This window comes from Leuciscus leuciscus (assembly GCF_965113295.1).
Source record: "Leuciscus leuciscus genome assembly, chromosome: 2".
In the NCBI taxonomy this organism is placed as follows: domain Eukaryota; kingdom Metazoa; phylum Chordata; class Actinopteri; order Cypriniformes; family Leuciscidae; genus Leuciscus; species Leuciscus leuciscus.
Genome location: NC_138726.1, coordinates 41876749 through 41890832, shown reverse-complemented (window position 1 = coordinate 41890832; position 14084 = coordinate 41876749). Strand labels below are relative to the sequence as shown.

At 38.8% G+C, this 14084-nt stretch overlaps 1 protein-coding gene across 8 annotated transcripts in view; it reads right to left on the bottom strand.

Moving 5' to 3' along the window:
* vps13c (vacuolar protein sorting 13 homolog C) overlaps window positions 1-10765 on the bottom strand; it is a 55261-nt gene extending 44496 nt beyond the window's left edge. For 6 of the 8 annotated variants that reach the window (XM_082162617.1, XM_082162619.1, XM_082162621.1 and 3 more), the window contains exons 1-6: window positions 10535-10765; window positions 8403-8446; window positions 7978-8020; window positions 6417-6512; window positions 5690-5722; window positions 4507-4608 (exon numbers count right to left, since the gene is read on the bottom strand). In XM_082162617.1, coding sequence (XP_082018743.1) covers window positions 4507-4608; window positions 5690-5722; window positions 6417-6512; window positions 7978-8020; window positions 8403-8446; window positions 10535-10634 — 418 coding nt within the window. In that variant the 5' untranslated portion in view covers window positions 10635-10765. The remainder of the gene's footprint in view (window positions 1-4506; window positions 4609-5689; window positions 5723-6416; window positions 6513-7977; window positions 8021-8402; window positions 8447-10534) is intronic. The other 2 variants (XM_082162620.1, XM_082162624.1) reach the window with 1 other exon arrangement.
* Window positions 10766-14084: the final 3319 nt, after the last annotated feature.

The following is a 14084-nucleotide window of genomic DNA, read 5'->3' as shown; positions in this document are numbered from 1 at the left end:
AGCGCAGTTTCAGTGCTATGATGCGGTCTGAATCCAGACTGAAACTTTTCATAGATATCATTTTGTTGCAAGAAAGAGCCCAGTTGAGCGGACACCACTTTTTCTAATATTTTAGACATAAATGGAAGATTTGAAATGGGTCTATAATTTGCTAGATTATTATGATCTAATTGTGGTTTCTTAATGAGAGGTTTTATAACTGCCAGTTTAAATGTTCTTGGAACATGACCTAGAGATAAAGACGAGTTAATAATATTGAGGAGAGGCTCTTCCACTACAGGTAACACTTCTTTCAGTAGTTTAGTTGGTATAGGATCTAATAAACATGTTGTTGTTTTAGATGAAGTGATAAGTTTATTTAACTCTTTTTGTTCTATAGTTGAAAAGCACTGTAATTGTTCTTGCGGGGTGATAATTGAAGCTGAATTATAAGGCGCGATTGAAGATTGAACGTTTACAATTGTGGTTCTGATGCTTTCTATTTTCTCAGTGAAGAAGTTCATGAAATCATTACTACTGAACTGTAACGGGATATTTTGTTCGGGTGACGTCTGTTTATTTGTTAGTTTAGCCACGGTGTTAAATAAAAACCTTGGATTATTTTGGTTGTTTTCTATTAGTTTGCGGAGGTGCTCAGCCCTGGCCGCTTTTAGGGCCTTTTTATAACGTGACATACTGTCTTTCCACGCGATTCTAAAGACCTCTAAATTAGTTTGTTTCCATTTACGCTCTAAAATACGGGTTTCTCTCTTTAAAACATGCGTAGTATTGTTATACCATGGTGCTTTATTTTTCTCTCTGACCTTTTTTAATTTAATAGGTGCAACCACATCCAATGTTCTAGAGAGAATGGTGCTCATAGTGGTAGTTAGTTCTTCTAGTTCATCTGTTTGTTTGGTCCCGTCCAGCACAGAGCCCTCTTCATCGCTGGTCCTGTCCAGTTCAAAGCCCTCTTCGCCGCTGGTCCTGCCCAGCTCAGAGCCCTCTTTGCCGCTGGTTCCGTCCAGTTCAGAGTCCTCTTCGCCACTGGTCCTACCCAACTCAAAGCCCTTGCCGCCGCTGGTCCCGTCAAGCTCAGAGCGTGCTGATCCTGATCCAGAGACTGAGCTTCACGTCACTTCTGCCGGTCCTGAGACTGAGCTTCACGTCACTTCTGCCGATCCAGAGACTGAGCTTCACGTCACTTCTGCCGATCCAGAGACTGAGCTTCACGTCACGTCAGCCGATCCAGAGACTGAGCTTCACGTCACGTCCGCCCGTCAAGAGTCTCGTCCCGCCGAGACTGAATCTGTTCCTCTTCCTCTTTCTACGCCTGTGTCTTCGGACAAGATGGCCGAATCCACGCCTGTGTCTTCGGACAAGATGGCCGACTCCACGCCTGTGTCTTCGGACAAGATGGCCGACTCCACGCCTGTGTCTTCGGACAAGATGGCCGACTCCACGCCTGTGTCTTCGGACAAGATGGCCGACTCCACGCCTGTGTCTTCGGACAAGATGGCCGACTCCACGCCTGTGTCTTCGGACAAGATGGCCGACTCCACGCCTGTGTCTTCGGACAAGATGGCCATCGCATCCTCTGAGCCTGTGTCTGTTCCTGTTCCTGAGCCGGTGTCTGTTCCTGTTCCTGAGCCGGTGTCTGTTCCTGCTCCTGAGCCGGTGTCTGTTCCTGCTCCTGAGCCGGTGTCTGTTCCTGAGCCGGTGTCTGTTCCTGAGCCGGTGTCTGTTCCTGAGCCGGTGTCTGTTTCTGTTCCTGAGCCGGTTCCTGTTCCTGAGCCATGGTCGCCTGCACAGCCTGATCCGCCCTGGTCGCCTGCACAGCCTGATCCGCCCTGGTCACCTGCACAGCCTGATCCGCCCTGGCCTCCCGTCTTGCCGCAGTCTCCAGGTCGTTATCCGCTCCACGGGCCTGGCCCACCATCCCGCCCCCGGGTCCGCCTCCGCTCCACCTCCCTCCTGGACAAGTTTAGAGCGTCTGGAAGCCGCTCCTTTGAGGGGGGGCTATGTAACGGTCACCAACTGGAGTGCCCTTGAAAGCCACCAGAGGGCACTCCACACCAGACTATCATGATTCACTCACAACTACATTTCCCATAATTCACTGCCCGGACTCATCATCCCTGATTATCACATTCACCTGTGTCTCATTATATTGTTTAGTTCACCCTATATAAGCCTGGTTCACCTCATTATTCCCTGCGAAGTCTTGTATGTTATTCCACTGCATTTCTGAGCATTTCCTTTGTTGTCGTTATTCCTGGTTCTTGATCTCTGCCCGTGTCCTGGTTTTCCTGTTTTTGCCTCACCCTCTGGATTTGTCGGTTTGTTGGATTGCCTGCCTGTGTATGACCTTTGCCTGGATTTTGACTGCAATTCTGAATAACACTTTAAATAAACTGCATTTGGATCCTCAACCTTCGTGTCTCGGAGCAGTTCGTAACAGGTTCCATGTGATATAATTAAATCGAGTGTATGATTAAGACGATGAGTTGGTCCGGTGACGTTTTGCTTGACCCCAAATGAATTTAATAAATCTGTAAACGCAGCTCCTAACGCATCATTTGGATTATCTACGTGTATGTTAAAATCTCCAACAATTAATGCTTTATGGACATTGACTAATAGGTCTGAGAGAAAATCTGCAAACTCTTTTAGGAAATCAGCGTAAGGCCCTGGCGGTCTATATACGGTAGCCAAGGCTAGAGATAATAGGGATGTTTTTCTAACATCTAAGAGCGTAACATTTAGTACAAGTACTTCAAATGAAATAAACTTATAACCCGTTTTCTGAGTAACATTTAGAATATCTTTATAAATGGTTGCAACACCTCCGCCACGACCAATCAGACGGGGCTCATGCTTATAACAGTATCCAGGAGGAGTAGACTCATTAATACCGAAATAATCATTTGGTTTAAGCCAGGTTTCAGTAAGGCAAAGTACATCGAAGCTATTATCTGTGACTATTTCATTTACAATAACTGCCTTCGGTGTGAGTGATCTAATGTTTAGAAGACCTAGCTTTAGAAATAGTTTTTGTTTACTAATAGCAACATTTTCTGTTTTAATAACAATTAGATTTTTCCTAGATCCTGCATTAGATTTATTATTTGATCTCACTAAACGAGGAATAGACACGGTTTCTATGCAATGTTCTACACTAGTATTTATATCAGTTGAATTGGTGCAGCAGAGACTATGATTTGGACTTTTGGTTACTAGTCAAAGGGTATTTAACATTTTGGAGATGTTATCTGACAGAAGAGCCGCTCCGAATCTGCTTGGGTGTAAGCCATCAGCACAGAAAAGCCTAGGACGCTCCCAAAACAGATTCCAATTATTTACAAAGAGCAGTTTCTGCTCATTGCACCATGACATTAACCATTCATTTAGCGCAAATAATCTGCTGAACTTTTCATGCCCTAGTCGGTACGTGGGAAGCGGTCCTGACACAATGATCGTTGTTTCAGGCGATGTGCTGCGTACCGTATCGAATAGATTCCTGAAGTCTTTCTTCAGAATCTCCGTCTGGCGCAGCCTGATGTCGTTCACTCCCGCGTGCAGGACCACAGTTCCGACGCGCTCGTCACCGTTCAGGATCTCGGGAACGTGAGCAGCGATTTCAGAAACACGAGCACCAGGAAAGCAGTGACTTTGCACCTTACTTTTACCTAAAGTAGCGTGTACGTGCCGAACGATGGAATCGCCGATGATCACAGCATCGTGTTCTGTTTCGCGTAGAGGGGAGAAGCGGTTTTGTGTGGATAACTCGAAAACCGGGAGGGTCGGAGAAAGTCTTGGTCTAAACCTGACTCGCGTCTTCCGCTGCAGAACCACCCAGGCTTCGTGGTGGCGTGTTGGAGCCGGAGTGAACGAGACCATGGCTGATTGCGACCGATGCTGAGGAACGCACGGAGTAGACGTGGTCGGAGTCAGCGGGTTAGTAACGTTAAACACTGATTTGTGTGCATCGGCACGTGATGTTTCAAGAGCCAAACACCGGTCTCTCAGCTCGGCCTGTCTCAATAAAAGGTTGTGGATCTGTTTCTCAACAGCTTCCAGCTCAGACTGCAGTGCGTGCAGCTCAAATGTGTCCTCACCTGCACCAAACGGTAGACTACTTACATCTGATATATTCGCCATTTTAACACATATAATAATATAACAGTATATAATATCATATACTACTGCTATCCCTTTAAGTTGGTGCTAGATGATGATATAAACCTCAAAACAGCCAGAAGCAATTAAGATTTATTGAGCAACCTTAAATAAATGGATGAATGAATGAATGATGAATGAGATTGAAAAAGACTGAATAGACTGAAGACCATGAATGGATGGATGGGGGTAAATTAATTGATGAACATCCGTTAATAAAGTTATACGTCCAACACTTGTGTATAAATTGCACAGAGACCATAAGAAGAGAGCTAGCAAAAATTTACTATGCACAAGATCAAGAAATTATTACATCCGGTGTAAACAAACAGACAAGTGGTTTCTCACCTCTGCGAGCGACCAGCTGAAGGGTCTCCTCAATGCGCTGAAGCTCCTTCTGTTTGGCCTCCTGAAGGTAACGCTCTTCTTTAACTGCATCATACTTAATCGCTTCAAACACACAACACACACAGTTAGAGGCAAACGAACATCACAGACAATATTAATATCATTCACACCTCAGAAGTCTTTCATTTATTACTAAACAGTTTTTACAACTGCCACTTAACATTGTCTGTCTTCAGATACGCACAGATGTACACGTGGAAAAAAACAAGTATAGATTCACACACTGTGAGCGGTCAACCATGTAATAACAGAAAAGTAATTTACAATGACCACCTCTCTCTCTTTGCACTGTGACTCATAAGTAGCTGAAGTCCAATGCTGCTCATTCAAGCAGACTTAAGATTTATATTGCGGCTCTATTCTCTACTTTGGCAACCACTCGTAAAGCTCTATCAGGAAAGACTGGTTTTAGACGAATCGATGAGAAACAAATAGCTTGTACATGCTGACACTGTTTATCCTTCTTCATTAGAGTAATGACAGAAACAATTGCAAAGTAGCCCTAGAAAATGGCAGATAAAAAAATGTAAATGCCATAGCTCATTTTTGTTCTAGAGAGACCAAAAGGGTTTGAGGAGTTCCTGAGGCAATTCAGTCCATTAGAGAGATAGTGTATTCATTCTGTTATCTCATTGTGAAGCGATCAAACTTCACAGCACATCTTTCCACAATGTTGTTTAGAGTATGTAGCTTAAACATATACTCCCAAAGAGAAAAGCTTGTGTATATCTTAAAAAACCAACAACGTTTGATTAGCATTTAGAACTTGACTGTCTTCATTCCCAGAGACAGAGATAGACTTTCATGCTTTAAAAAGAATTTGATTACTGCGTTTTACTTACATGCATTACACACAATTGATCGGTTTATAAGATAAAGCAGACACAAAAGAAATATGGGGGGGGACGGTAAAATTTTTGAACACTTGATTAAGAGACTTTCAATACATGCTATCAAAGGCTCACCAAAACAAACACTTGTATTTATATGATTAGACATTGTAACCGCAGGTAAAAAAATAAAGTTTGCCACAATAATCAGAGAGTCAGATACACTCAAGAGCAGCTTATTGGTCCGGGTCCCAAACCACCACCCTGCTACCCACCTTCTACACCTGGCTTACCATTGTAAGGTGAGGAAAATAACTTAGACTCAGCTGTAACATGTAAAAGACAATGTCAGTTGAAGCAGCTCAGTAGAAATAGAAGATATACTGTATCAAAGAAATTCAGTTATTCAGTATGTTTGTAACTGCTGCTTTACTAGGCATAAAAAAAACATCCACAGTTTTTAAATGAGTCTTAGATAATAAAATGGTTCAAGAGTTACTGAGTTTTTAGGCATTGTTCATTGTCAATGCATAACACCCCAAATGATTTCATTGCAAATATCAAAAGTATAAGTATACAGTATTTTGTGTCTAGTGTCTAGTTTTCATTAATACAATCTTCACTAATAATTTAAGTTTCTTTGTGCAGTGAAAAGTAGTGTATAATGCAAGACGCTTGGTGAATTCAGAACCATAAACTAGAAAACTACTTCTATAATAGAAAGATATTGTAAAAGTAGTAAGAGCATTATACTAGTATGTGGTTCCGAATTCAGTAACTGTATACACCCTCTGTTAAAAGGCAGGAAACCATCTAGGTTATAAATAAATCATGCAATTATTCTTAAGAGGAGATGTTATAACAAGAAAAGAAAGAATTATGCAAATGACTGCAGTAAAGTGCCATGAAATAAACAGCATGATGCTTCAGCCTAGATATATAGAACATTTAAACTTCCACTTTAAGAGATGTGTTGCATTAAGAACATTTTAAGTAAAACAAAAAACTATAAGCACTTACTTGCACCAGGAACCACCAGAAGGTACAGTCCATCTAATGTGGCCACCACTGCTTCATTGTAAAGGTTTTTCCAAGGGATCTTCAGAGTCAGTTTACCTAAAGAGCAGACATTTTCAATTCAATGTCTCAGTTAAAAGTAAGGGCCTGTTTACACCTTGTCACCTAGCTATCCGATCATGAAAAGACCAGGAGTAAATCCCCTCTGAAACGCCTTCAAGATGGATTTAAATCCGATCACTCAAGCCACTTCATGACTCAGGATGTGGTTTGAGACGCATTTCAAACAAAACTGGACAAGTGTAAATGCATCTAGGTGTTGAAACCACATACTGTATGTAAATTTTACTCCTCCAAAAACATTAAAAAATTTACATGTGAGAGCATGTTATAATATAGGCTATATGACATGTTAGTCAGATATGACAAGGGCTACTGCAAAACGCATCACCGCAGATGAGTAGCTAAGTATCTCTTCAGCAAGCCAACGCACAAACTGACACAAATTAAAGTGAAAGTAAGGCGTCACAGACTCAACACACAATCATCTTCATTAAAAGTACCAGTGCTGATGCTGCTCTTTCTCCTATTGCAGTCTTTGATCTTCAAATTGGCTGATGATAAATAAAATGCAGTAGCAGCTCATATCTGTTGCTTTTGCAAATAGCGTAGGGATCGAAGATCAGATTTATATTTGTTTTGCAGAGACACATTTATGTGGCCAAGTGTAAAGGGTGAAATTTTTACAAATCAGATAGCTATCCGATCAGTAAAAACACGTGACGTGAAGTGAGCAGATGTAAACGGGCCTTATGACACATATTAAACAATATAAACATGGTTATTAGGCAGAATCAGAGTCAGTTAAAAATAACAAGAGCAGTTGAACATTGTGGAACAACATCATTCCTTCTCGAAAAATGTAAATATGTAAGTTGTTGGATTATTGGGTGACATATGTCTAGAAATCTTTTGATCAAGGATATATAATAAGCAGAATAAAAGCAGCTCTTTTTATTTAAGATTTTCTTAAATGTAGTAAATATGCAGAGAATTTCACTTAAATTCTCAGACTAGCATGTCGTCCTTGTTAACCAATTACTTTTTACAACTTGACATCTAGGCACACTGTCCAGCAGATGTTTAAAGTCATCTGACAGGATCATGTGATAACATGAACTGATGACTGTTTTAACAAGCTCCTTCTTATTGGCAAGGCATCTGTGCTGCAATGTTTGCTGAATTAGAAGTAGCCTATCTGTTAAAACTGATTCAACTCAACAGACAAATCTGTTGAAGAAAAAAAACTGTGAAAGCAGACCACAAACTTTAAACGTTCACTTTTATTTGACTTTTATTGCAAAGTTCAATCTTGAGTAGCACAATATGGGAAGTGCAATTCATCATACCGAACACTGAAACTTTTTTTCTACTTCAATCTCCTTGGTTACAGGTTGTCAACACATAAGGCAGAATATTAGGAAGTACAAATTTCATACTTTTTTCATAACAAAACACATGCTACAGCACAATATCCCTAATAAAGAAAAAGTTGGATACTCACCAATCTGACCAGCCTTCACTTTAAAAGGGACATCAAACTCGCTCTAAAGAACAAAGATACAATGGGCAAATGGGTTTGAATGCATATTTCAAGCAAACAATATTAAAACACCATTTTGTGCACATATACAAATAAAAACTCTAGTTATTATAATTTAGTTGTGGAAACATCAGCAAATCTCATTGTGTTAACACTCTTGATTCAGCAGAAGCCACAGGCGCTTAAGAGGTGACCACAGTGTTACATACACAAACACGCTCTCTCTTATCAAGATAAATATGGTTCTTTCATGTTTTTTACTATATCCTTTAAGTTTTGAGACATGACATTGTTAATAAATAACATATAAATTTACATTAAAATTATATCTAACAAGTAATTAAACTTGGTGAATGAGGTTAACATTGTCGAGAATACAAACTTACCAAAGCATTTTCTTTCACCCTCAGATTTTCCAACACCACATTTCCTAAAATTAAAATAAAAAGAGAAAAATTACTTATTGTACATTTTATATATTTAGGTATTCAATGGCATGTGTATTGCAGACTGTATTTGTATTATGTGGCCTGTGTTACATTTTTGACAATGCAATTTGACTTTTATGGAACAATACAGTATATCCATCCACCGAAATACCAGAACCTCGTCATTCTGCCAGTGTCAAAGATAAGAAACACTACCACGAAACACATAAATAAATGAATCCAGATATGATTGGCCACTTTTGACATTGACGATAATTGAACTGGCATCACAGAAAAGAAATAAATGTCAACCAGAGCAGCCTATCTGGTGCTGGGATAAAGATGTCACCTTATCAAACGGCATGCAGACAAAATAACAGGGCATCCATCCTGATCTGGCCAAGGATTGTGGAGTCTCCTCCACAGTCCCCTGTGGAGTCTCTCACACCTATGAAAGCTGACTATTTAACATAGTAAAACGGTTCCCTCCTCTCCTTCTCTCATTTTAACAACAGCTGACAATTTTAAACTTGCAATAAAATGAAAGTAACAACAGATATACTTCTACTATTTCCATATTGGGGCGTAAATCAGATTCTAACGGATTATCGGAAAAGTAAAAAACGTAGGGCGGGGACTCTTCTATGCATTGGTTGTTGGTTTAATTTTTTGCACTCAAAAACTGTGGCAGATGAACGTCGGCTTGCAGGGGCGGCAGTTTAAGCAGACTAAATGGTTGGAGAAATCCTGCATACATCACCAGAGAGAACTCTTCCGGAAGATCCAGTAATGAAATTGATAAAAAATTGCCAGGTGATTTTTATTTATTTTTAAATAGAAGATATACATGTAACTGAAAGAATCTAGTTGAAGTCGTTCCGGCAGTGACACATCCAGTAACGCGACTATAATAACACAGCAGAATGACAAAAATTTGATATATGACTCCTTTCAAAGCATATACTAAAAGATTAACTCAACTGAACGAACACACATATTTGCACAAAACCTACAGTCCATTCACAATACATTGTCCACAAAAAGAAAGATTAAGCACAGATGGGAATGTTATAGGAATTGAGAGGGTCATGTTTCCATGACCTCGCCCCACCAATAATATTTCTAATTAATTCTTATTTTGAATAATTATTGCACATTGATTTGATTGATTATAGCAAATGTTACACTTGAACCACAGCTGCAATATTTGAAAATTTGGATAAATAAATAAAATTAGGTCATTATTGTTATTATTATTTTAACATATACTTGTATATACTTGTACAGTAAATTGTGTACATAATGTACAAAAGTGTACATGCTAAAACTCTAAAGTGGAATCATTAGTATTGTAATGATAGGAGTGATTTGGGTCATAGAGCCATTGATGTGTATCTGTAGTGAAATGTAGTGCTCAAGGTTTTTCCAAATAGATATTTGGAATTTAACTTTTCCAAGATATTTTGAATGTGTTCCTACAATGTAACACTCTGAATTGAATACTGAATTCCACTCAGTATGAATTTTGCAGAGTAAGTGTAAAGCAGCCCATTCAAAATGAAAAGAACAAAAGTTTTTCGGAAAATGATTTACGTTTAGACGTATTAATTATTATCTATGAAGGTGCACTTCAAACCATTTTCTGTGTCTTATCTATAAGACAATTGTACGTGTGTGTGTGTGTGCGTGTGCGTGTGTGTGTGTGTGTGTGTGTGTGTGTGTGTGTGTGTGTGTGTGTGTGTGTGTGTGTTTGACGCGCGCGCGAGTATACATACATGTGAAATTAACAGGCTTAAATAATGTTTATGACTGTGATACATACTACATAATAGGGCGGAAACTCTATAAATGATATAAGTAAACCGTATAAATAATGGTTGTTTTCATCTCCTCCGTCCAAACAATTTGACAGACTGCCAATTCTTACAGAACAGAAACCAATCAAACATTAATGACATTAATGGACACTGCAGTACATGTACACCTAGCTTGCACTACATATCGGAATAGGACGTTTTGCAACAGAAAACAAACCAGAGGAAAAGACGAGCGTTCGTTGTTGACGAGCTGTTTGACGAATGCACGCTTACCTCCCCATATGCCAATCTTAAGCTGTGACTTGTCCAGGTTTTCCACATAATCTCCAATAAACCTGTTCAAGAGATCACTGACTAAAGACTCAAACACCATGGTGAGTCGAGAACGACAGCGACACTGTCGCAGACAACACGCTAAAATGCCACAATACGCATTTGATAAGGTTACTTCCCTCCTTGTGTGACAGGCGTTTACACCAAGATCGACTCATTCGGTGATCCACTCACACTGTCTGCATCTGGTGGGGTCGCGCGATTACATTATAAACAGGCCGGCTAGTTGATTGTAGAACAATGTTTGCAAAGTGAAAGTGTACTGGTGGCTAATGTTCATTTGTATACCAAATGAGAGACGCCTAAAGAAGATTAGCAAGATATACAATTACTGTTTACTTTAATTTGTCTCTGTGGGACATTCATATTATTCAATTGACCTAAATGTAAATGTATTCTGAAATATGAAAACATGTAGGCTAATCATTAACTATTTCCATTTTCTGACTGAATTAATAGGAAATACTTTGATATAGCCTGCATATATAGTTAATTTGTTAGCTGAAATAAAGATGGAGGGTCGGCGGCCTGACTGTAGCCTAACTGTGATGGCATTTTCCCACCTCACATGCATCCATCAAAACCCCTTTGTCCCATGGCTGTGGTTTTCCTTAGGGAAGTTTCCAGGCTCTTCAGACAGATTGGTCCACGTGGTCCTCTGGGAATCTGGTTGGAAGTTGATCTTATGATGTTTGAGCACATAGAGGCTTTTTGTCTTTGTGCTAAATCGTTTAACCCCAAACATGTTGTCTAAGATCTCAAACCTGCACATATACTGAAAGTTACACTGAAAGACACTGTAAGCTGTTGTTGTCTGTAAACCAGACTTCAGACTTGGTATCCATATTGCATGCACAGATGTTCAATGACAAAATATAATTTAGGCACAAAACTTAATAATTAATCATCCGATTAACAAATGCATGAATAACTATTCCTATTGTAAGATAAAAATTCATTAGGGTATGCAGAACGCTGGCAAACAATGCACGAAAAACTACTAATGAACAGCTTCTCACACATTTAATTTCATTATCAGGTAATAAAGTCAAATGTAAGTTATAGTTTTACCTGATAATGAAACATTTTCTCATGTTTAGCTATATGTAGGTAATGTCTCTGTGCCTTGCCCTGTTCTTTTCTGCTCCACTGTTTTGTTTTGTTTTGTTTTGTTTGTATGTTTTGTTTAGCTCCCCCCCCCCCCCCCCCCCACACACACACACACACACACACACACACACAAGCCACATGAATGCTACAATGAAAATAATCTGTGTGGGGCTTTGAATGACAAATAACAAATCCACACCTTTAATTAAATTAATTCTCCCCCACAATTAAGTTCATTGTAATGGAAATAACAGTTGGTGCTTCCTTATTCAAGAAAAAGATGAGAGCAACAGCCCCATCTACGGGTGAATGGATGTAAGAACCTTTTCGGTCAAGTTTGAAAAATAAAAACATTAATCGAGGGGTTTAGTCTGTACATTTTCAGACACATTTAAAATTTTACCTTTTTATTCTAAAATATCGATGCCATAAAGTAAGAGAATGACTACTTACAATAGGGTTGGACATTCATTTGAGTACAATTCTGACTGGAGAATTATTTAAAGTTGTCATAAAATCACATCATCATTTTACAAACATACTCCTTATGTTGTTGTTGTTTTTTGTTGTTGTTTTTTTACTGGCTACACAATTTTTGACAGTCATATTAAACAAAGTCATCTTAAAGTTATTCCAAGTTTAGGAAGGTGAAGTCATAGATGTACCTGTTTCCTGCAAAACAGTTATCAAAATTGCATAAGGGGTCATATAGCTGTTCTCTAAGTCTAAACCAGGCATCTGCACCTAAATATTCCTAAATTTGAATGTTTGATTATTGAGAAATAACATTATTTCCTGTGTTAAATTCATACTAGTCATCATTTCAGAATTGTGGTATAGAAAGACCATGAAGCTGCCTGCACAGCCTGACCCAATGCATGGTAACATAAGAAAAACAAAAACCCTGACAGGACCATGCTGTAATACAACACTTTGATCCATAGAGAGCAGCATTTAGGCACTTTGAGACACAAACTAAAATGGTCTAATGGTCTGGGATTCAAAGTACATTTTATAGAGATAAGGATCAGCAGAAATTCCTACAAGGTTGTCATTATTGTTTTGAAAGCCACATATTTCATGATAGAGGGTGATAGGGTGTTCAAAAGGGTGATAGTGAGGAATTTTGAGTTTTTAGGGCAGGATAGGTGTTCTCCATAGAATGTGTGGAATGCTGTTGTGGGCTCACCCCTGTTTGAGCTTTTTTTGGGTCAACACTTCTGTAACACATTCCAGGTGACTGACCACACAATCCATGACTGCTTGAGGCTAGATCCTCTAAAACTGAGCAGATGATTTACAACTGTACATCAAAAACAGAGAGTAGGCCTATACAGTGAGAAAGAGAAAGACAAGTTTTTCTCTGTGATGCTGGAAATTTGTAATTGTATGGGATTTAACCATATGAAAAAAGGGAGTCAAATTGCCCCGGCATGATATTATTTATTAAAAATAAATCATAAATAATTTATGTAATCAGTGAATTTTTTTTTATATATGTATATGTATATGTATATATATATATATATATATATATATATATATATATATATATATATATATATATATATATATATTCCATGAATTATAAAAAAATTAAAAAACGTGCTGCTGAGCCTCATCAATGTCATTTTCTTGGCCATAGGATGGGGTAAAATAACTTTTTTTATCACTAGACAAATTACAAATTGAGCAAGAATGCTTAAAGGGGGGTGGTGGCGCAATGGATAAGACACATGCCTTTGGTGTGAGAGACCCGGGTTCGAATCCACTGTGAGACACCAATGTGTCCCTGAGCAAGACACTTAACCCCTAGTTGCTCCAGCGGCGTGCGACCTCTGACATATATAGCAATTGTAAGTCGCTTTGTATAAAAGCGTCAGCTAAATGAATAAATGTAAATGTAAAGGGGGTCAAATTGACCTGTATTCATTTCCTATGGAATTTTGACTCAACAGTATTTTTGGATACATTTTTGTCAGTAATAATATTTATTTTCTTGAAACTTTATGGATTACTTAAAAAAATGCTCTGAGCCAAGAATTTGCCTCAGATACCAATCCTGTGTCTGAATATGAATAGCCTATCTCCTTACTAGGGTAGGCTATAGCAGCTGAAAAGCTGTATTTGAAATGAGTATTTCTGAATTCACAGTATTCGTAAAACAGTATAGGCAAAAAAAGTACCTGAACTACTGCTTCTGCTATGATTCTCAAGTTCACATCCAATGGACACTTTACACATGACCATGGGAAATGAGTAGGGAAACAATACAACTCATTCTATAGCTCATGATCACAATGCTAACATGGCAGCGGATGTAGCATCAGATATGCATTCATATTACAAACATTCATGCTTGATAATACTTTATTCATAC